This window comes from Strigops habroptila, chromosome 8 (genome assembly GCF_004027225.2).
Source record: "Strigops habroptila isolate Jane chromosome 8, bStrHab1.2.pri, whole genome shotgun sequence".
Classification (NCBI taxonomy): domain Eukaryota; kingdom Metazoa; phylum Chordata; class Aves; order Psittaciformes; family Psittacidae; genus Strigops; species Strigops habroptila.
In genome coordinates this window covers 59,367,129-59,391,024 of record NC_044284.2, presented here as the reverse complement: position 1 = coordinate 59,391,024, position 23,896 = coordinate 59,367,129, and the positions used below count along the sequence as shown (strand labels likewise).

Genomic DNA, 23,896 nt, shown 5'->3' with positions numbered 1-23,896 from the left:
GGGACATCTTGCAGGCATCTCAGCAACTGCTCTGTCAACTGTGATGCTGTTTGTACATAGGTTGTATTGCAGAAGCACTAAGAGCTGTCTCAGAGCACACAACCCATGGATCAAGGACGTCCAAAAAAACAGTGCTTGACCCAAAATGCTTATGACTGAAACACCAGAAGGGTAGTTGGAAGCACAGAAGACAAAAGCACTGCTTACTGGTATAATTTAGCTGCAACCAGGGGATTGCAGGAATGGAATGGACCCTGGAAAGCTCCTTCAGGCTTACAAAATAAAGGGAAGAAATTCAGCAAGTTCAGATTCTTGGAGGAAGATGTCATATGGGCATGCTGTAAGGTAAAACCAAGGGCAGATAGTGCTGTCTGGTGATATCCTCACCCACAGCACTCTAGCGTGGTTTTTGAACTTGTTTTTAAAGAAATCAGGGTCTTGAAAGCAAAAGAGCTACAGCTGGAGATATTCATAGTGCCAGTGACTGCCTTTGATCTAGCATGGGCAACCTTGGACTTCTCCCTGGGCTGGGAGAAGCAGGAAGACCTTTACTTGTTGCTCTCTTCCAGGCAGGGGGCACCATGAAGGGGCTTCTTGTGCCTCCTCACTGGCAGAGCATGGAAGACTGAAAAGGCATTGAACAAAGTTCTACTGAACAACATCTAAGTGTGTTATCAAGCACTGTTCTCAGACTAAAGCCAAAACACAGCACCGTACTAGGAAGAAAATTAACTCTATCCTAGCCAAAACCGGGACACCTTCCCTCCAACCAGCTCTCAGCAAGAGCAGACCATGTCTTCTCCTGTTGATTTCTGCTTGCCATATTGATTGCAGCAGGGTATAATGGAGACAAGCCAGGCAGAAAGCCAGCCACCCTTAGGAATCATTAAAGAGCAAGCAGAAACAGATAGAAGTGAAGAAAAGGCTTCAGGGATACCTTATTGCAGCCTTCCAGTACCTGAAAGGGGGCTATAAGATAGTTGGAGAGGGAGTTTTTATAAGACCAAGTAGTGAAAGAGTGTAGATTTACATTAGATATTAGGAAGAAATCATTTACCGTGAGAGTGGTGAGGCACTGGCAGGGGGTGCCCCGAGAAGCTGTGGCTGCCCCATCCCTGGCAGAGTTCAAGGCCAGGTTGGACACAGGGGCTTGGAGCAACCTGGTCTAGTGGAAGGTGTCTCTGCCCATGGCAGGGGGTTGGAACTGGATGGTCTTTAAGGTCCCTTTAACCCAAACCACTCTAGGATTCTATGATTCTAAAAACAGGCTGACATGTACGACACAGTGGATTTGGAGCAAATTATGCCCCTTTCTCTACCTCATCCCAGCGCAGTGCCCGGGACAGTGCAGTAACATTTCTTTTCCAGCTCTGCCCAAAAGAAGCATCATACCAACCCCCATGTAAATGGGGAACAAAATCCCCATAATGTGTACAATATCCCTATTGTGTGCATGGATTTGCAGACTGATTATTCAGAGTGTAGCCAAGGAAAGGTAAGGCTATGACCCATTGTTTTCCTGCGATCAATTGAATGCTGTCATTTGCATTTAAAACACTCCGAATTCGCACTGTCAATATGCCAAACAGCTGCTCGGGCTTTTCAGCATTCCATGGTGACAATCACACTATCGTACATCATTGGCACCAGGATTTGCAATACTCTCAGTGTCAAAATTTTGTGGTTTTTTCCCTCATTTTTTTTTCCCTAAGAAAAAAAAAATCCCCCCCCCCCCCCCTTCAAAAAACCCAAACCTGTGAAAAATCCACTTTTAAAATGATGGCGTTTGGTGCTGCTAAGCAGGCCTTCACAGATGCCAGCATATCAAAATTCATCTCTTTTCTTCCTCTCCTACAATTAAAAGGTAGTTAAGAAAGAGGCTGTTCCTGATAGACCCACCTTCTGTTTTCTCCTTTGTATGCGTATTATTCATTAGCAGTCTAATAAGAGTTTCAAAATGCTCTGTGCCTCTGCCAGCAGGGCATATGTATGTAGACATGTGCTTGTGACAGATAAGTACATAAACAGCATATTGGCACCAGAAAGACATCTGTGCCTAGAAAAACGCTTGTGATATGTACATAAATGACATTTTAGCTCTAGTCAAGTCCTTGTGGCTTTGAGAGGAATATGTGACTGTACTCTTCTCTGTGAATACTGAAAAGGTGCATCTTCAGAGGGAAGAGTATTTTAGAGGTTTATGGAGAGCCGGAGGAAGAGCTGGGATGCGGGACGCGGCCCTGTGTGAACAGCCGGGGTTGCAGCCCCAGCTCTGCCAGGTTGCGGCAGACGGTGGCAGGGTCTTGCCAAAGGGATCGTAGGTGGTTGCCGCCGGCAGTGCTGCAGGCACGGCCCCCTCAGGGGAAGCACCCGGCACCCCCAAAGCCTGATTCCATACGTCCGTATGGGGTCTGCCATGCGGGGCGGCGCAGGGCTGGCAAAGGAGATGCAGCTCCTGGCTGTGAAGGGAATAAAGTCTTGGCTCAAAGACCAAAAAGTCAGGGGTGATGCAGGGTCTGGAGGCACGGGGAGTGCTCCCTGAAGCACTTTCTGCTACCTATATTACATTATCTGCCTGACAAATCACCACAACTCTTCTACAGCAGAAAAGGGACATTTTGGTCTGCTACAGGAGGGCACCAAGCATTGCATCTTTGAGGATCCTTCCTGGATTACACAATGGGACTCTTTGTAGGTCTACTCACACTGCTCAGTTTAGGCCCATAATGCCTCAGTTTACCCATTCATGGCAACAATTGCCTGCCTTATAGCTATAATTACTGCTGGAAATGTCATTGTGTCCAGGAAGCTACAGGTGAGAGGTTTATGGGAGTCCCAGGAAAACCTAAAGAATAGTTGCATCCAGTCTGAGTAGAAGAGAGAAAAGATGCAAAATTGGAGGCACTTTATGATTCGACACACAGGCACAGCAGTAAACATAGACTCGGCTCCCTGCTTTTGGGGCTTGGAGTCGGAGTCCTAAATATATTTGAGCTCTGAGCTCCCATGGGAGCACTTATATCCTAGATAAATCTCCCCAAGTGGGGAATGTAAGTTTAAGCACTGGGTTCAACCATGTCATTCCTGAGCTTGCTCCAAGAGGTATGGGTGCCCCGGCGCTCTCCATTCCTGGTTTTCTGCACATGCAAATCTCCTGTAGATTTCATTTGATCCAGTAAAGCAAATCCTAAAAGGAAATGAGTGTCCAAAGCTGCCATTACCTCCGGGTCCATTAGGACCCATCTGGGCTGGATCATGAAACAGCATCTACATCTGCATAAAAGCCCTTTGGGAAAGCCCTACTGCCTTAACAGGCACATCAGGGTGGTTGCTGCTGTTCACCAGCTTGCCCGTGGGGAGAATGGCATCACTCTTTTGGGTCTGACGTAAGAAGGAAAGAAGCAGCAAGATATTCCTTGGTGTAAATCAGGATGGGTCCTTGTACTTGGCTGGAGCCTGTTGGTTGATGTGACCTGAGCACATGGCTCCCCAGTTGGGTGGGTGTCTCACACCTTCAGCGTGGTGGATGGAACCATAGTGGTGGATGAGCCGTTACTTGCCTGAAAAAAAGTGTTTTGGGGGAAAATTGTCTCCAGTCATTCTCGTTTTGCATGTGATTTTTTCCTACATATGTTTCTAATCATTAAGAAATTCTGTAGCTTAAATAATGCTCTGAAAGCACGGTAACTGTTGGACTACATTCTGTTGTAACCTTATTGAATTTCACTTCTCTGGAAAAAATAATGGGATACTATATCTTCAAAAACAAATGGTAATTGCATTTTTAACAGAATGTTTCTCTTTGTGTTTCAAAACCTTCTGCACACAGTTAGACATCTAGCCAGGGAAGAAGGTACAAAGCATATGGGCCAATTTCTGTCTGTTGGCTGTTCAAGATGCCTTAATATTCAAGCAGCAATATGCGTGTGTCCATGCAATATGGCACAATTTATCTGCAAGGTAGCCATAAGCTCAGGTGAGGTGGTCAAGACCTTGCGTACTGGGGTTAGAAGAAGTATTCAAGGAGGAATTGGGGAAGGTGGGTTTACATCCTGCTCCCTATTAGATGTGTGGGTGTCCATCCTTATATTAATTCACACTTTGGCTATTTGGACTACAGAAGACCAATGTTCCTGTGTTCATGGTGCTGGCCATAAGCACAGGTTCATCTTCCAGGTGACCACGATCTTACAGCTAAGGGTCTTGTTAAGACTGCAAAAATAGGAGTTGTCCAGCACCTTTGTACTGCCCATGCACCGCAGCAGTATGACTTCCTCGGTGCTTTGGGGATTTGCACATCACTGAGATGTGCTGAGAACTGATTTCATTAAAGCCTGGGACCCAAAATAGCGTCGTCACAACACAGTTTCGTAACACATTGGTGTTATTGTCTACCGAGGTTAGGAGAGCCCTGGTAATACTGGAAAGCTCTTCCCCAATTTTTAGTAAATGTGACGTGTTAAGAACTTTGTGAAGAGATGCATTTGGACATGTGAAGCTTCAAGGCAAAGTAATAGGCTTGAGGTTTCTGACTGACAAGACACATGTGAGTACATGCAAAATGTGCTCCTCCTGCTAAAAATAACATTTCTCCTGTCAACCACGATGCATCCACCCCCACAACACCACCCAGAAGAACACATTAACACCTTGGCTTTGCACGTAGCCCGATTCACAGCAGCCACAAGTGGTAGAGGGATCTGCACTCTGTGTGCATGCTGACAAATCATATGGCATAGTGAAGAACAGAGGAGTGAAACTGGGCTAGCAGAAGTTGACGCCTTATCATCACAGTCCCTTTGAGCATGCTGTAGGCTGACACCTCCACCAACCGAGTCATCTCCCCGATGCCAGGATGAAGAGCACGAGCCCACTATCCTGATTTAGCCTCTGGTAAGCAAGGCAAGGCTTGCCACACCAGGAAGGGTGGAATAGGTTCATTGATGCAAATGTACTGTAACAGCACGGGTGCATCAGCTTGGGGACAAGCAAAGCATGTCCAACCACTGCTGCTCACGGCTGTGCTATGGTGACATGTAAATATACTTTATAGACCAGTGATGTGAGATGTTTCTCCCATTAATGCCCCATAATTTTGTGCCTAATACCATTCAGAAACCTGTAAATAATATTGCAAACCAAGAAGTGTTGGGTTGCACATAAGTATTACACTTAAAAAGGACTCCTGCAATAACTAAGGTGTGGGTCTGTCATACAGCCTGTGTGTGTGTCTGCTGGCACTGCAGTCACCAAGGCAATGAAAGACATGGACACCAAAGCTTTTAAAAGTGGTGAAAGACTAGATTTTTCAATTATTATTTGCTATGAAATAATAATTTTTTTTCCCTGCAAAATTAATGCTTTCTGCTAAAACGTTAAGGACAATAAAAATTTATCATTCTTTTGAACTTGTCACCATAATTTCTAGGCAAATAATTAAAAAAATTGTCAGTGACAGTTTTGCTCCAGTGTAAATTTTGAGTGTTTGCACAGTGACTCTCTCAAAAGACGTGGAAACAAGTTGTCGCTATAATATTGGCAGGTGATGTAGGGTCGATTCTTGTCAGAGAGGTCACTGTCTGTCCACTGCAGCCTTTACCCAGGACAACGCATAGCTTTATTCAAAGGAGATTGTCAGAAAACCCAGAAGATTTAAATGCATAAATTCCAATCTCTCCTTTAGCTGGCAAGCACATGAGCCTACATTCTCACTCTTGAAATTAAGCTCCTTTAACTCTCATTTAAGTGGCTAGGCAGAGCCCTGGGCTCTTGCAGTGCTTCCCTCGACTGAACTTCCCCCGATGGCTCTGGCAAAGCCAGGCAGGCTTCGAAGGATGCTGAAGGCACCCAGTCCTTTGCAGATGGTGCTTAGCACTTAACAGGATCAGCCCCTTAGTGACTTGCATGGTGCCCATCACCTCAGATGCCTTACTGTTTTTAATATTATGCAATGCCCACCATATGTAATTAGCCAAGTAAGCTGCTTTCTCCCAACCTCAACTGTTTGTAATGCTTATAATCCCAGCTAGGTGTCTGTATAAAGGAGCTCCTTGTTAAGTGCAGAATGGAGCAATATTCTTCCATAAGAAAATTGCGGAGTTGACAGACATGTAAAGCTAAAGGTTTGCAGGACTGTTTTTGTCTGGCCAAATGTTTTGAGGTTTTGGGGTTGGTTTTGGAGATTCCGGTGTTTAAAAGTAGTTATTCAGCAGGTGGTCTGGCAGTAGCTGTGCATGAGAAAGCAGATCGCCTGTGGCAAGTCCTGTTCCCAGTAAGTTATCAGCATCTTAGCTTGTTTGGTTTTCTTTCCAGTCCTTTCTTACTCCTGTTCTAGCAAAAGTAACACCTGCACCAAATACCTTCCTGGGATGAAAATCCGTGAGTTCATCAGCCAAGATGGAGCTTCAGATTTGGCCTGGTTTGGTTTCCCTCTTGGAAAAGCTGAATGTTTGGATGCTTTTGGTGGCTCTGGTCACATTTCTTTTGATTATTGACCTTGTGAAAAAGAGACGACCCAGGAATTTCCCTCCAGGCCCACAGCTCTTTCCTCTTGTGGGAACCATTGTGGACCTTAGGCAGCCCCTTCATCTTGTGCTGCTGAAGGTAAGCGTTCCAGACACATTTCTCCTACTAACAGTATTTTACCTCTTCAGTGACTTTTGTCACCAAACCTGTGACGCAATGGCAGCCTCCGAAGAACTAGCTATATAGTAGCCACGTATGATAGGCACCCTTCTTATTTTTATCTCTTATTATCACATCCTCTTCCACAGGAGATAATTTTCCAATGGGAAAAAAACCCATAATGGAGGAAGACTTACATGTCCCTCCTCTTTTTTCCCATCTGACCATCACCATTTTCTGCTGGAGCCCAGGAAGGGTTTGGAGGGGCCAGGACAGACTGGGGGATGGATGGCAAGTGCTGTGTGAGAAATGAACTGCTTGGACTGTGAAGATCACCTCTGGAAATTGTCTTGTCATTGGCCTTGCTCAATGGCCAACGATTTGCCCCATTAGATCTGAATGAAACCTTTAAGACCCTGAGTTGACCATCCCTGTTGCAGAAAGAGGCAGTGATTGCAAGAGCAGAAGGAGAATTTGCTCATTGCAAATATCCTTTCCAGTGACTTTATCTCTTGCTTTTAGTTAGCAGGCTGACACCAGCCTAACTACCCTGGATTTTAACAGGCAACTAGCACAGTTGTTCCCCAGGGAGGGAACCCTTGGGGCAGGTTGGGGCAGCATGCTCAGGATATTTTATCATACATATGCACAATTATTACTAATAAAATTAATCGCACACAATGCCTGAGACACCCAGTTGGTCCCAGACTGGTTTCATGAGCCACCACAACACTTCAGGGTGACCATGCTTCTCGTTTCATGCAGACTCACACTAAAAAGACAATGGCCTGAGCTCCTCGGCAGAGTGAGGCCTGAGAGATTATATAATCAGCCTTTGCTCTTATACATCAAGGAGTTGAAGGCTGCAGAGGAGACACTAATGCTAGCAAAGTCCATGCAAGGAAAATGGCTATAATTTGGCCATAGATGCATTCAGGCTTAAAATTACAAGTAGATTTCTAGCCACCAGCAGTTGGACCCACTTTTCTAAATAGGATAGCTGAAGCAAGAAACCACACTACATTAGACACAAAGTTGATGAAAGGGATTATTTGTTTTGCTTTGCATTCTGCAGCAAGAGCCTGGGCATGGTGACCCCTTGTACCCTTGTATATAAAAAATATAAGCAAACTCTCTCTCCCACACTACACTCTCTAGCATTTTTTATGCCATCTCCAACCTCCATGGAATAGTTTAGATCAGATGGGACCTATGGAGTTGGATTTGAGTTTTTCTTAAGTCCCTTTACTCCAAACAGGACTAAATTCAAAGTCAGATGCTATTGCTTGAGGTCTTGTCCAGGTGAGTTTTGAAAATCTCCACCTTCTTTCTCTCAGAGGCTGATGAACTCTCTTTCAGCTTACTGCTCGGTACGGGAACATCTTCAGCGTGCAGTTTGGAAGCCTGACTTTTGTGGTAGTCAACGGGTACCAGATGGTGAGAGAAGCTTTTGTCCACCAGGCTGAAATATTTACAGATCGGCCAAGTATTCCACTCCTCCAAGAAATATTTAGAGGCTTTGGTAAGCACAGCTGCTAGGATTTTGGTGCAACTGTTTCATCTATTTGCAGTGATAACAATTAGAGTGAAACAAACAGGTTGAATTCTAATCTTGCTGACTGCACCCATAAAAGCTTGCACAGAGGAAGGCAATAACTGGGTTCAGTCTCATACCCTCACAGGTATACATTTTAATCTCTCTAATAGTGATAATGAAGGGATCAAAGTCAGTTCCTGATGAAAGAAGAGACACAAATGCAAGCTGCCCAGTGATCGATACACGTGAAGAGTTTTCCCCTTGGTTTTAATTTCTCCTTTACTTTTTCTCCATCGGTTGCATATAGCTCCAGAGATAGGGTATGGTGCTCCTGCTTGCAGCTCTGCCAACAGCGTGATAGTACTCATAGTATTTTGGCTTACACTTTTTTTTCCCACACAAAGTGACAAAGTAGCAGATTAAAGCAAACCCTTAAAGCTAGATCTTTAGCATGAGCCAATTACTCCTGAATTTTAATTCCCAAGCTATAGTTTTTCCTTGTCTGTGGGGTTTGTTTGCTTTGGTTTGGGGTTTTTATTCCAGGTGAAAGGCCATTTCTGAATCTTATTATTCACATGTTCCATTCCCAGCAGTGCTCAAGGGCAGGTTGGCCAGAGCTTTGAGGAACCTGGTCTAGTGGAAGGTGTTCCTGCATACGGCAGGGGGTTGCAACTAAATGGTCTTAAGGTCCTTTCCAACCCAAAGCTTTCTATAATTCTATGTGACCCAGAGCAAGATTAGTTTGCTTGTTTTTTCTGCCTATAGGGCTCATATCATCAAATGGGCATATTTGGAGGCAACAGAGAAAGTTTACTTTAGCAACACTGAAAAGCCTTGCTGTAAGTTTTGAGGAAAAAGTGCAAGAGGAGAGCCGGTACCTTGTGGAGACGATTGAGGAGGAGAAAGGTAGGTGGTTAAGGTACAGCACCATGCCCAAAGCTTCCAAGTAATTGAACGATAAGTAGTAAAACTCTTACTCCGATTCAGCTCCTAACATGCAAAACTTTTCTTCAGTAGCTCAAATCTTACACTTCCAGACTGCGCCTGGAAGTCTGGAAGGTCTAATATTTTAGGCCTAATATTTTAGTTCCTCCTTATTAATATTAGGCAAATATATACTAGGTGTTTATTAGAACTTGCGTGTTTATATGACTAAGAAAGTCTTTCCTGTATTCTGCGAAGGAATGAATGCTGCTCTCCTGCTGTCAGGCACGTATGCTCAGAAGCTTAGTTAACCTCTGCTTGTCCTTGGTTTTGCAAAGTATTTTAAAACTTGTTTAGTCAGGCTTTCCTTTTGTATCATGCACAGATGAAGCGTGTGCATTGCTCTTTTATGGTCCAGCTTTTAAGAACTGCCAGAGCGATATTAGTAAGAATAATTTGTATGTTGGTACATGGGTGATGTTGCACTTCAGCTTTAAATAGAAGCAGATGGGGTTTAGCTAATTCTATGGAGCTATATATAGTAAACAAGAAAGATCTAAATAGGAATTGTGAAATTATGTACTGAACTTGCTCCATTTAATTGCTGTTGCACTGAACAGGCCAAATACTTCATGCTGCCAATTGATTATAGTCCTTTATAGTCCTAATCAATAAACTAATTAAGCTGCTGGTTTGGGCCTTTCTTCCATTAGTAATGACAAATAGTGATCATGTCCATCACTCTAATATCTGAGCACCAGCCCAGTTTAATTACTTTCTTGAAGAGTGAGGAGATCAGCAGTCCTGTGCAGAGTGCCTTGCATTTCAAAGCGATGCTCCCCAGCATACCAACAGTAGCTCAGGGCTGGACTGGATTCGTTACTGATTCTAGTGTCTCATATCATGGCAAGTAGCTCTCCAGGCTGCCTAAATGTGCCCTAGGAGATGATAGCTCTTCCAACGAATGAGATGTGACAAATATCACAGCACAGTTTGCTCTTATAGGAGCCGATGTGCATCACCATATCTAGGGGCCATATGAGCTACTGGTGGATTTTACAGGTGCGTGCAGAGGGGGCATCTCTCCCCTCTCTTCTCCATCTCACTTCATTTTTTTGTGGTGGACGGTTAAAGGCCAGTGCAACGGCACTGCTGCAGTGTGGTTAGTCCTGAGCTTCCTGCCCTGGGCTAAGCTTTCAGGGACTCTCTCCTGGTGTTTAAAATTGGCACTAAAAACACATTGGAGCAGGCAAACCTGGCAGCCATAGCGTGGCATGTTCCTGGTTGTTTTCCCTGGAAAACAGTTCAAACCCTGCTTCAGCATCTCTGTCCTAACATCAGTGTGTGCCAGCAGCCTGGGCTGGAGACAGGAGGGGATGTCCTCAGAGAAGGGATGTCGTGGTTCACAGTGCCTAACCCCCAGCAGGACGCTGGAGGTGATGGGAGTGGTGGGGACACCATGGATGAAAAGTAGGTGAGGTTCATCCCATCTTCACAGCCATTGATCTGGTAGAGAATGTCGTTTTGCCTGAGACTTTAAAGAAAAAAGATAAATCTGCCTTTCATTTTGTTTGCTCCAGGCCAGCCATTTGACCCTCATTATAAAATTAATAGCGCTGTTTCGAACATCATCTGTTCCATAACTTTTGGGAACCGCTTCGACTACCATGACAACCGTTTCCAGGAATTGCTGCACTCACTGGCTGAAACGCTGCTGCTCATCGGAAGTTTCTGGGGCCAGGTAAGGCCAATTGGATGCTTTTCTTGCTTCAGCTGCATGTGAGTTCTCAGAAACCAGAGTTTCTAAGTCCCTGACCTAATCTGCTGTTCTCTGTACAAAAAGAGTCATTTTATAAGGGCAATGACCACAAGTATTGTTTTACATTAGACTGGGTTTATACACAAAATCCATCAGGAAAGCAAGGAAGCAAGTTAAAATTATTAAGACACATGGAGATAAAACACTACAGGATTGTGAAACCAATCTTATACCTGACGTAACAAAAAACCAATGGGAAAACCTTTAAAATATCTGTTTCTTCAAAAATAAGGGCCAATTAGTAGCACTCTCTGTGGAAATTCCCATCTTTTCCTCCACCCCTTTCCCAACCAGTTTCTCAAACAACTTTTATTCATGACAAAACTGTCTGAGAGTCCGGGTTTATAACCAAAATAGGTGGATTTGGGGACATAGCTTCTGCATGGCTACACATCATCGGTCAGCTCTGACCTCTGTCCACTCTGTGGACCCCAGCATTAAGGGGCTTCTCTGAACCCACACTGATTTCTGACTCCAGTGGCCACCTCACGTTAAGTGACAGCTTTGGTCACTCAAGAGAACTTTATCAGCAGAAAACAGCATGGTGATTCTTATCTTGTTTGTATTTGTTTATATCTGTGTAATTAAATTGACCTTTGTAGCAAAACTGGTATTTTTCTGGTAGCAAGCAGAGCTAATAAATTGTACTGTCATCCCAACTATGGTACCTGCTCTTTTCTAACTCAATAAATACTCTTTTGCTCTTTTTGATTTCTCACCAGCTGTATAATGCTTTTCCTTTCATCATGAGACGGCTGCCAGGACCCTTTAGGAAAATCTTCAAGCACTGGGAGAAACTTCAGTATTTTGTGAAAGGAGTGATTGCAAAGCACAAGGAGGATTTGGACCAGTCCGAGGCAAGAGATTATATTGACTGTTACCTGAAGGAAATTGAAAAGGTAAGAGGAAAATACTTAGAAGGTAAAAGGAAAATGCTTAAAGCTCAACCCATAAAATGAGCAGACAAGCTTCAAGGCTGTTTTGTCAGAGGAGCTAATGCCTGTGCGTTGCCTTCTCCTCCCTACCTCTTCAACGCCAAACTTTTTAGCAACAGCAGGAGAGTGATCACTTTGAAAACACAGATTCTTTTTTTTTTTTTTTTTTTTCATTTGGAAGTATTTACACTTTGTCTTCTTCCATTTTTCATTCTGTCACACAGTGTAGGAGGACTCTCAGGGAACATGTTCATGTTTCTAGGAGAGCTCGCAGGCCTGTGTTTGCTATTGTGAAACTTCACATTTGAAAATGCTACCTGCTTGCAAGACTTACTCTACAGCAACCAGAGTGTCTTTCAGAGCAGTCTGTAGGGCTTGAAATTCAATGAAAGTAAGGAGTGGAAATTTCCGAGTCTGGGGTTGTCCTGTGTTCAGCTCTAACAGTTATTTTTCTTCCTAGTAGCTGTGTTTTAGCTTTAGTCTGAGAACAGTGCTGATAACACACCAATGTTTTAGTTGCTGCTCAGTAGATGTTACCCTACTTTTCAGTCTCTCATGCTCTGCCAGTGAGGAGGGGCACAAGAAGCCAGGAGAGAGCAGAAACAGGACATCTGACCCAAACTAGCCAAAGGGGTATTCCATACCACAGGACATCATGTCCAGTATATAAACTGGGGGGAGTTACCCAGAAGGGCCAGATCGCTGCTCAGTTCAGGCTGGGTATCACTCAGTGGATGGTGAGCAACTGTATTGTGCATCACTTGTGTTCTATGAGCTTTCACTTCTTCTCTTGTTGTTTCCTATTATTATTGTTGTTGTTGTTGTTGTTATTGTTATTATTATTATTCTATTATCACTATATTTAATTTATTTTATTTATTAAACTGATTATTCTTATCTCAACCCGTGGGGTTTACATTCCTCCGATTCTCCTCCCCATCCTGCCCTGGGGAAGGGGAAGAAGGGGTATGTGGTGACTGAATGGCTGCATGGTGTTGAGTTACCAGCTAGGTCTAAACCACAACAGGGATGGTGGGTAATAAACTAGCAGCAGGACTTTAGTTACATACAGGTGGTTTGGGGTTGGGCTTTTGAAAGCATCCCCTCCTCAATAAGAGAGGGATTTTCATTGTCATGTTTTTCCCCTCAAGTCTAAGGGTGACACCAGCTCATATTTCCATGAGGAAAACCTGCTGTGCTCCACCTTGGACCTCTTCTTAACTGGGACCGAGACAACGGCAACCGCCATCCGCTGGGCTCTGCTCTACATGGCCACATACCCCCACATTCAGGGTAGGTAGGGCTGTGGATGGGTCCTTCATTCAGCCCAAAACTACATAGGTGAAACCCAGAGTTATTCCCAAGTCTGCCACATGTTGGTCTTGCCTGTGCCCCAGGCTTCTTATTGGAAACCTTTCGAACACAGGTATTGTGTTGCTTTCCATAGAAAAAGTGCAACTTGAAATCGACACGGTGATCGGCCAATCCCGCCAACCCACGATGGCCGACAAGGAGAACATGCCTTACACCAGTGCGGTGCTGAGCGAGGTCCTGAGGATGAGCAATGTTGTGCCCCTGGGGGTGCCCAGGATGTCCACCAGCGACACCACCCTGGCAGGCTTCCACCTGCCCAAAGTACGTGGAGGCCACCAGCCTTCCCCTCATCCCACCAGAGCGGACTCAAGTCCCAAATCTCACCTGGAGGAAAGCCAATCTGCAGGATCTTATAGAAATATCACAGTTGAATAGAAAACACAAGCCCTCATGACAGATGCTGCAGGGCTGTCGTGGGTTTCATTTTCTTAGGGAAGAGAATTGTGAGATCCTGTGTTGGTCATAAATTTCAACTGTAAAAGGTTTATCCCTTAAATTTCACAAAAGATGCCCTCCACACATTATGGAAATAGAGGGCCAAGAAGCACAGGAAAGCAAACAGTTTGTTAATTCCACAAAGTATTAAAAATCATCTATTAACAGTAGCACTTGATAAAACCTAGGTAATGGGTATTGATGACTACACACTGTTCTGCAATTACGAAAGCAAAGATGAGATTTATATATAACTGTTCTTTTCCATGTATATGACTGGTTGCATCAAGGAAAATTAAAAGTAAAAAATCTGAGCATTTTGCTCCACACTGATTAGAATATCTCTTTTTCTGATGGAAGATGTGGAGATAAACCAGATGAGGTTTAGAATAAAAGCACAAGAAAGCAGATCAATTGAAAATTAATTGGTTAAATTGTTCCAAATTCCTATGGGAACACAGTGTCACCAATTTGAAGCTGGTTTATATTAACATCCCCAGTTACAGCAGCACAAGGTAAGGATCAACACTATGGTGATATGTAGAGGCGCACAGAAGTGAACAATCCCGTAGGCTTTCACCCTCATTTAATTACTCAGCTCAGAAAAAAACATTTTGCCCTTAAAAAAAAGAAAAAAAAAAGTTTATATTGTATATGGAACAGAGCTAATAATAAACTAGTCTGACAACACATCGGCTCTTCTCCATCATGTAATCGCCTGATTTCTCCACCTCTCACAGGGCACCACCGTGATGACCAGCCTGACTTCAATAATGTTCGACAAAAACGTGTGGGAGACTCCAGACACCTTTAATCCTGAACATTTCCTGGATAACGGCCAGTACAGGAGGCGGGAGGCTTTTCTGCCCTTCTCTGCAGGTAGGATGATGGATGGGGAGGTGGTTTTTCCTATTGCAATGCTTTTTGCACCCCCTCAAGACACCTCATCCAGAGTAGGGGATACTGCTCCTTGTCCAGCTTTCAGCCCATCCCCACAGTGAAAATCCCAGTAACAGTTAACATTGACTGTTCGGAGCGGCAGGGAGATCAATTTGTTGTTGCAGGCTGATAAAATAAGGGTTTTTTCTCTTGCGCAAGCCGCGTAAATGTTGTTTTCTTTCACTTTATTCCCCCTCTCGTTCTCTCTGAGCTCAGCAGTAAACTTGTGGGGAAGGTTTCTGCAGGATGTGTGGGTGAACATTGCCACCTAACCTTTCAAGGAAGAAAAGCTCCCACAGCCTGCGCAAAGCAGCGCATGCGAGAGGAGCCTGAGAGGTGATTGGAGCTCGCTCGGGACTCAGTGGGGGTTATTTCGGCTCCTTTTCCAGGTAAGCGTGCTTGTCCCGCGGAGCAGCTCGCGAGGACCGAGCTCTTCATCTTCTTCACAGCCCTCCTGCAGAAGTTCACCTTCCAGGCACCAGCGGCTGCCACACTGACCTTCGCCTTCACACTCAGCCTCACGCGCTGCCCCAAGCCCTTCCAGATCTGTGCACTGCCTCGTGATTAAACCCGGCCTGGGGCTGCCCTGTGACCCCCTGCTTCCCAAAGTGTCCCTATCTGCCCCGTAGATTTGGGGCTGGAATGATGAGCCACAGATGTCTAGCACCCACCAACATGTGGGTGGCAGTGAGAAGAGCAAATTGTAGAGAATTTTTCCATTTAGCAACCCGAGCATTAACGCTTAGAAATGCAGTTTCCTGTGTGCTTATGTTTGGAATATAGGCATAGCAAAAATTGCTTTTTTTCCCTCTTCTCACTTTCCAAAAGTGACTTTTTTCTGGGCACTCACATAGGATTCTGAATAGTTAACAGGAAGAGGATTAAATACAGTTCCGTTTCCTCTGGCTTCAGCCTCCATCTCTGGCAACAACCGCCTTTGCTGCGCCACAAAGCAATCACTGTGCAGTGGCGGATTTATGCCACATGGGAGAGTCCTTTGCATATCACATCCGTGCTACGCCGGGCACTCGGGATTTTGTCAATGAGCTGCTGCCCTTCTAACTGGTCACTTTAATCCTACTGCAGTTTGAATTCACGGTTCGCAGTTACAGGCTCCTGTGGTTGGGGTTTTTCTCTCTAAATGAGAAAATACAAAAGATCTGTGGGCTTTTTTCACCTGTGAAGTTTTCAAATCCGTTCAGGACTAGGCACTGGTTTCTCTTCACTCTGGCATAGATCTAACCTCTGGTTTGACACTACAGCTTGTATTATTTGCACTGGTTTAGCAAATAAATGTTGATCTCTTCCCTCTTCCATTACAAGCTTACTTTTCTCTGCCACTTTAGGGCTTCCTCCCCTGCTCATGGAGGAAATAAATGATAGAAGTGTTCTTTTTCTTCTTTTAAATTTGTTGGGAAAAAAACCACCCTTCCCTCCCCCCCTGTTTTTCAATGTAATGATCCCATAGCATAAAGGCAGGAGGCATGAATTTGTTTATTCTTTTGAGTGGAATATCTCATGTGAGTGAAGGGGAACACACACATTTCCACAGGCTCATGCCTAAGTATGCTTAAAAGCCAGAGGTAAAAAGAGAAAAAAAAATAGGGTTTTATTTTTCCCTTTAAGTTCCACAATAAAACCATGAGTTGGGCTTTTTCAGCCTGGACAAGAGGTGGCTTCTTAATGGAAGACCTTAGAGCAGCTCCCAGTGCCTAAAGGGGCTACAAGAAACCCGGAAAGGGGCTTTAGACAAGGGCCTGTAGGGGCAGGACAAGAGGGAATGGCTTTAAACTGACAAACACCCCTGCTTCTTTCACAATAAAACACCACACATACATATATCAAAATTCAATGTGGTGTATGTGCAAGATCAACTACCTATCCCACAGCCACCCTAAGACTGAAAAATTCAGCACAGCCTGTTACCAGCTCCCCCAAAGGGCCGCAGCCTCTGAGCATCTGCTTTGGCTTTTCAGCTCCTGCCTTAGCTTTGTTGGGCTTTCAGCAGCTTCAGCATGGGCTACAGACTCAAAGGCCAAAGCAGGTGAGAAGGGATGGCTGAAGGGCTCAGGGCAGGACCAACCTCATGGCTAGAGAAGGTCGCTCTGCTTGCGTTTACTCACCAGAGGTCATAAAATTACCGTGCTTAGAACCCACTGCAGCTCCTGGGCAGCTGTTGGCTTCCAGCCCACATCACCCTGACGCACTGAAACCTCAGCCCGTGAGTCAGATGGCGGCTTGCAAAAGGTTTGTGCAACCTTATCTCGGATGCCCCCGCTGCCCCGGGGCGTGCTCTGGGGCTACTTGTAGCAGCGAAAGAGCTTCCGCAAACAAGGAAAGCGGGAGGAGCTCCGGGCGGCTGGAGCCTCCCCGGCACTGAGAAGCCGGCACCGGGACACAGCACGGTGAGGGCACCATGGGAAGGGGAGAGCAGGGCTTGTGCTGAGCTATGGGCTTGTGGGAATGGCACAAGGAGGCTGCCGGAAGGTTTTAATCTTGTCCCTGCAAAGCTTGTTTCTGTTCTTTGGACAAGGACGTGGATCACTGGGGTTTTGTAAAGCAGTGGTGGGAGGCCAGAGGGGAAGGGCGGAGCTGGGGGTGTTTGGGTTTGTGTTTTTTAAGGAGATCAGAGGAAATGCTTGAGCTTAATCAAGAAGGGGGTTAATCAAATGGTCCTTGCTGATAGCTGGTAGAGCAGGAATCCAAACGAAGCCTGCAACCCAGGTCAGCAAAAGCTGCTCCATGCTCTCTCATGCTTGTGCCCACAGCTGTGCCAGCACGCTGCCCATCTCCCCCTGTCCCTGGGGGTTCAGTGGTGCCCCGTGAGCTCAACCTGCCGTGACCCCACCATCCAGCCATGCTGTGCTTCCTCTGGGAGAGCATCGCCTTCCAGATGCTCCTCGTCTTCTTCTTTGTCTTCCTCCTCGTCGCCGACTACATGAAGCGCAGAAAGCCGAAGCACTTCCCTCCCAGCCCCTTCTCCCTCCCCTTTCTGGGGCACCTCCACCTGATGAACCCCAGCAATCCCCAAGCCATGGTGCAGAAGGTACAAGGGATGTGGGCACCTCGAGGAAGGGGATGGAGAAGATTGGAGCTATGCATCCTTTGCAGTGTGGGGAAGGGGTTAACCAAAAACCTCATGGCCCATGAGGACTCAGAGGAGCAAAACCCAGAGCAGGCAGGAGGTTTGCCCTCAGTCAGCAGCAATGTGTATGAAGTGTGCCTGGGTACGAGGAGTGGGGGGCAAGTGTGGAGTGATCCTTTGGGCAAAGGGCATGACTCGATACCACGGGTGCAGCCGCAGCAGTAGGAGATCCACAGGTCTGACCAGGGATTGGAAGGGTGTTTGGGAAGGGAGTGAAAGAAAAGCTGGAAAAACACGGGAGTGAAAAAATCAAACCTGGAGAGTTTCACTTGATTTATGGCCAATTAACACCAATTCCTGATCAGTAATTCAGGACAAGAGGAAATAAGAAGAGACAATACGCAGGGAAGCAGACACTTGTGCAAACATGCCGTCTCCCCCCCGTCTCTCAGTTTCCCTTATTCTCACCCGTGTCCCCTGCCAGGGCTGTCCCTGTCCCAACAGACACATTCACTGCCAATGAAACCCCTTTTCTTTATTTCACACCCCTTCCCAGCTTACTGAAAAATATGGGGACATCTTCAGCTTGCAGATGGGAGAGGTAACGTTTGTGTGCATAAGTGGGCTGCGTATGATTAAGGAAGTTCTTATAAACCAAGCGGAAAACTTCATGGATCGCCCTGAAATTCCCATCGACAAGGAGATCTTCAGCCACTTGGGTGAGTTATCCCTCAGGTCAAAGCATTGGTCCTGCAGAGGTCCAAGACAGCTGAGATAAGGGAGAGCCCTGAAGCTTTCTCCCCTTGGTGGAGGGATCTGCCTTGGCTCATGGTGGGGTGTTCCTGCCAGGCCTGATCTCCTCCAATGGGCACTTGTGGAAGCAGCAGAGGAGGTTCACCTTGACCACCCTCCGAAACTTTGGCTTGGGGAAGAGGAGCCTGGAGGAACGTATCCAGGAGGAGTGCCGATGCCTTGTGGATGCATTTGGGGAAGAACAGGGTGAGTGCTGTAGCCTTCATAAACTGTGCTGAAGGCAGGAACTGGTATGGCCCATTAGCATTTCATGCATGATTCACCGTATACTGAAAAATACCTCGCTTCGCAAGCAATGCTAGCACCCTGCCATCTCCCTTTTGCAGGTGCTTTGCCTTCAAACAGACTATTGAATGCAGCTATGTAACACCCCAAGTGTAATTCAAAGCCCACCTTCCACCTACTGCTCTCCTGAGATCCCTGGTGTCCTGGGTTCAGCTATAGCAGTCATTTTTCTCCTGCTTAGTAGCTGGTGCAGTGCTGTGTTTTTTAACTTTCAGCCTGGGAACAACGCTGATAACACCGATGTTTTTAGTTGTTGCTAAGTAATGTTTATTCCAACCAAGGACTTTCTCAGTCTCATGCTTTGCCAGGGAGGAGGGGAAGCCGGGAGGAAGCAGAGACAGGACACCTGACCCAAACTAGCCAAAGGGGTATTCCATACCACAGCACGTCATGCCCAGTGTATAAACTGGGGGGAGTTACCCGGAAGGCCCAGATCACTGCTCGGGTCGGGCTGGGTATCGGTCGGCGGGTGGTGAGCAATTGTATCCTCTCCCCTTGTTATTTCACTAATCGTTATTATCATTGGTGGTAGCAGTAGTGGTTTTGTATTATACCTTAGTTGCGGGACTGCTCTTATCTCAACCCGTGGGAGTTACATTCTTCCCATTCTCCTCCCCATCCCTCCGGGAGCGGGGGGAGGAAGAAGGGGGGGGGGGGGGGGGAGTGAGCGAGCGGCTGTGTGGTTCTGAGTTACCGGCTGGGCTCAAACCACGACACCTGGAAAATCCCGTGTGTGTAAACACCAGTGTTTCCAATGAATTCAAATGATGTTCGCTCTGCTTTGCACAGGAAACAAACGTCTTCACTATCCGATTGAACTGAGACCACCGGAGCTGCCAGGCCAAGCTTGGCCAGCTCCTGGCAGCAGCAAAGCCGGGAGAGCAGTGACACAGGAATGGTGCCCATCAAGGTTCCACTGTCCTGGGGTTAAAGCCACAACAGCCACTCATTTCACTCATATTTATTTAATATCTTACCGCTGACAACTGTGTTTTCTTCTATTTCTGTGAAGCCTGGAAGTGAATCAATCATTCCCTTTTCCTTCCCCAGGGAATCCTTTCAACCCTCAGTATAAAATCACTAACGCTGTTGCAAACGTCATCTGCTCTGTCACCTTTGGCAATCGATTTGACTACCACGATGAGGAGTTCCAAAAACTGCTGCAGCTGTTGAACGAGACATTTCTTCTCCATGGGACCATCATGAGCCAGGTAGAGCCCTCCTGCCACCAACACGGATGGTGTGCAGTTCTGCAGGGCCATAGTTTCTTCTCTGGAGTCAACCTCTATACCCGTATCATTTGCACCACCAAATGTTATTGCCGTTCCCTCTTCCATTGCACGGGGTTAGATTTGCCTGTAACTTCTTCCTGCCTTATTTTCAAGCTGTGCATGTTCATGTTGCTCTCTTTCACCCCACATCACCTTTCCTACCCATCAACTGCCAACCTGCCTGCTGTAACACTGGGTAATGCACAAGTCACCCTGTAAGAGGAATACCAACCCCCTGTAATGCTCTTCTGGAGCCAAGCTATTTCCACCAACTCTAGTCATTTATTAAGCGTGACCTTGCGGGCTCCTCAAGTTTTGATAACAGAAGGGGGTTTTTTCAGTCATTTATTAAATGTGCCTTTCTCCTTTTGTGTCCAAAGCTGTACAACTCTTTCCCGTCTATAGTAAAGTTCTTGCCTGGATCCCACCAAACCATTTTTAAAAACTGGAAGTTGATGAAGAGTTTTGCGCAAAAGAAAATTGACAAACACAAGGAGGATCGGAACCCGTCGGAGAGCCGGGACTTCATTGACAGCTACCTGCAGGAGATGGCCAAGGTCAGCAATGCAGAGCAAGCCCTTCTGCAATTGGGCTTAGAAATCATGAGGGATGAGAAATCCTAGAATGGTTTGGGTTGGAAAAGACCTCTAAGATCATCCAGTTCCTATCCCCTGCCATGGGCAGGGACACCTCACACTAGACCATGTTGCCCAAGGGTCTGTCCAACCTGGCCTTGAGCACTGCCAGGGATGGAGCATTTACCACTTCTTCAGCCAATCTGTTCCAGTGCCTCCCCACCCTCACAGTAAAGAACTTCCTCCTTATATCTAACCTGAACTTCCTCTATATAAATTTAAACCCATTGCCCCTTGTCCTATCGGTACTGTCCCTGATGAAGGAGTCCAAATTCTTCATCTGAGCTGCCTGCGTGGCCATTTATGAGTTTAGGTTGGACATCAGGTTCATGGCACCCATCAGTGGGACATAGGTGCAGGGGGTCAGCAGCTCTGCCAAAATCCTTGGGACTGGCTTGGACTAAACCTGGTGTCAGGACAGCTCTTCCTGTTCGTGCAGCACTATCTGTCTCACCTTTTTGTGCAGGACGATGCCAGCGGCAGGTTACAAGAGGAAAACCTCGTGGCCTGCACGCTTGACCTGCTGTTAGCTGGGACGGAGACCACTTCCACAACCATCCGCTGGGCTCTGCTCTTTATGGCCAAATACCCAGAAATTCAAGGTACAATTAGCAAAAGCTCAGTGTTTTTCCTTGCTTTTAGTGCTGACACCTTCATGAGAGACTCTTTTTTTAAGAGGAAAAAGTGGGAGCCCCCCTGCACCCACATAAAAGAGGTGCAAATGGCAGCAGGTTGGTCCTTGGGGGACCCTCACAGCAACCACCTTGTGTTGTTCCAAGGGTATTTTTTCTTGGACCTTGGCTGATCCCTGCTCTTTCCCACCAGCCCGTGTGCAAGCAGAGATCGATGCGGTCATCGGACAGGCACGGCAGCCAGCCCTGCAAGACAGAAACAACATGCCCTACACCAACGCCGTCATCCACGAAGTGCAGAGGAAAGGCAACATCATTCCGTTCAATGTGCCAAGGCTGACAACGAAGGACACCTTCGTGGATGGCTTCCTCATACCAAAGGTAACCCTGCTCCTGAGCGCTGAGACTTCAGCAAGCAACTCCCAGCTCCCCAGGCACGATTCCCCAGGGCACAGCCATTGCATCTCTGTCTTGTCCAGAGTTCACTCCCGGTGAACACCTATTTTTGCCATCCAGGCAATGTTTGCTAGCACGTTGAATGATACAGAGCACTGCGGGCAACGCTCTCCTCAGAAACACCATCACAGCCCTTATTCCATCTCATGCCGCTATTACAGGAACTTTGACTCAAGGTTACAGCAGATAAAAATGATGCTGATAAGGGAGAATTGAGGGTATATAATCATTGAACCTCGGAACAGACAAGAAGTAGGAAAAACAGCCCGTGCAGGGGGGTGTTGGACAAGTAATTGCAGCATAATTGGACTACGGCTGTTCTTCATGGAGAGGAGACTGGAAGATAAAAATGCTCCTCCTCCTGTCAGCAACAGGAAAAGTGCAATTTGGTTTTCTTTTTATCCTCTTAGGGCACTATTATGGTGACAAATTTAACCTCTGTGATGTTTGACAAGAACGTGTGGGAAACCCCTGACACTTTTAACCCTGGGCATTTCCTGAAGGATGGTCAGTTCTGGAAAAGCGAGTATTTTATGCCATTTTCTATAGGTAAGATCTGCTGGACTGTGATGTTTCTATGCTGAGGCAGTGGAGTGGGGCTTCCAACTGCACAGTAGAGACATAGAGGAAAATAGCAACGGAAGGGGCAGACATTGGCTGCACACTGGGAGGTGCCACGCAAGCAGTGCTGATGTGGCCACACCAAAGCATTGCGTCTACACTGGGCCCTTTCTTGTCCCTCTTCACATGCGCAGAGATGAGGATGAATAAAAGACCATAAAATGCCAGACACCCTAGAAACACCTTCACTGAGGCAAGAGCATCACCTTGTGCTCCGTCTCCCACATGGCTGGGTTCTCTTAGGGACTCCACTGTTACCAGTGCAGGGTGCCCCAGCCAAGAGCTTCCCCACAGCCATTGCTTTTAGCGCCCCTGTTTTCCATAGCAGCATCACACACCTTCCCTGGTAGCTCTCTTTGGCATAACTCATACAAGCCACTTCTCCTAGCATGGACATATCCAGACCATGCGTGTCACCACAGCTTATCCAAGCATGGGAGGATACAATGCATATACAGTTACACACACATGCCCTCGCAAAGTCATTCAATGCAGGGGGGCAGCCGATGCTTTAACGCAAACACCATTATTGGGTTGCCCAGTTTGGGCTGCAAAACTCATCCTGGGAAGGGGGTAACCCAGCTGGACCATAGTCCAAGTGGAAGGCAGAGGCTTTTTCATCAGCCAGCACCTGGGGGTGGAGTAGATGACCTTTGAGTGTCCCTTGCAACCCAAACTATTGTATGATTCTATGATGCTGCTGTCTCCACAGGGAAGCGTTCCTGCCTGGGTGAGGTGCTGGCCCGCGCCGAGCTCTTCCTCTTCTTCACGTCCCTGCTCCAGAAATTCACCTTCCAGGCACCCCCAGACACCACGCTTAGCCTCAAGGTCCAGCTGGGCATCACAGTGGCCCCGCAGCCCTACAAGATCTGTGCCGTGCCTCGGTAGGGAAGCCTTGGCTGCTGTCCTCACTGGGAAAAGCCTTTGGCAGAGATGAGCCTTCAGCAGCTCCCCTGGGTGGTGGCAACAGCTGCCTGCTTCCTGTTTGTTTCTCTTCAAGCAATTGCAGAATCATTTCTTTTACAAGCGGACCTCGCACTCTGTATCGCATGAGAAAGGTGATCAGCCTGGGATCTGCCAGGGCGCTTCTAGGCTTGCACTATGGCACTGTAAAGGAATGGGGGGGCCTGGGGCTTCCCTCATTTTATGATGGATGGCCACGCTTCACAGGGGCAAGAGAACGGACAACATTTCAGATGTTGCAGTGTTCAGGCTGTGGCTGTGTATGATGGAAGAGCAGAACCACCCTTGTTTTATAACATTAATACGGGTATTAATTGCTAAGATATTTTGGTTTTGTTACCACTGACAAGTAATCCATTTGAACGAAAAGTCACTCTGTAACATCTCTCTCTCATGCATCAATAAATCCTTACTACAACATTTCTGTCATGAAGCATTCTGCAAAGTGCAGACGAATACTGGCTGTAGCCTTCAGCCATGCCCCAGGTTTCAGGGCAGGGGATAGCAGGGGGGACTGCAAGCCCACCCGGGCAGAGGCAGCAGCACAG

The 23,896-nt window shown here is 46.6% G+C and overlaps 2 protein-coding genes across 4 annotated transcripts; both read left to right on the top strand.

The window, feature by feature from the left end:
• The first annotated feature begins 6,396 nt into the window (after positions 1-6,396).
• Positions 6,397-15,903, top strand: LOC115611814 (cytochrome P450 2J2-like). Its single transcript, XM_030495290.1, has 9 exons — positions 6,397-6,603; positions 7,984-8,146; positions 8,927-9,067; positions 10,666-10,826; positions 11,627-11,803; positions 12,991-13,132; positions 13,287-13,474; positions 14,389-14,527; positions 14,977-15,903. Exons 1-9 carry the CDS (start codon positions 6,397-6,399, stop codon positions 15,153-15,155), a joined length of 1,497 nt encoding a protein of 498 aa, XP_030351150.1. The 3' UTR covers positions 15,156-15,903.
• LOC115611815 (cytochrome P450 2J2-like) lies at positions 14,873-23,768 on the top strand. 3 transcript variants are annotated; one of them, XM_030495292.1, is made up of 10 exons: positions 14,873-14,976; positions 17,356-17,633; positions 18,229-18,391; positions 18,522-18,671; positions 19,821-19,981; positions 20,422-20,598; positions 21,143-21,278; positions 21,502-21,689; positions 22,175-22,313; positions 23,098-23,768. In XM_030495292.1, exons 2-10 carry the CDS (start codon positions 17,445-17,447, stop codon positions 23,271-23,273), a joined length of 1,479 nt encoding a protein of 492 aa, XP_030351152.1. In that variant the 5' UTR covers positions 14,873-14,976; positions 17,356-17,444; the 3' UTR covers positions 23,274-23,768. The 3 variants fall into 3 exon arrangements, with proteins under 3 accessions (XP_030351152.1, XP_030351153.1, XP_030351151.1); XM_030495293.1 differs by lacking the exon at positions 14,873-14,976 and adding an exon at positions 16,411-16,834; XM_030495291.1 differs by lacking the exon at positions 14,873-14,976 and adding an exon at positions 16,856-16,992.
• Positions 23,769-23,896: the final 128 nt, after the last annotated feature.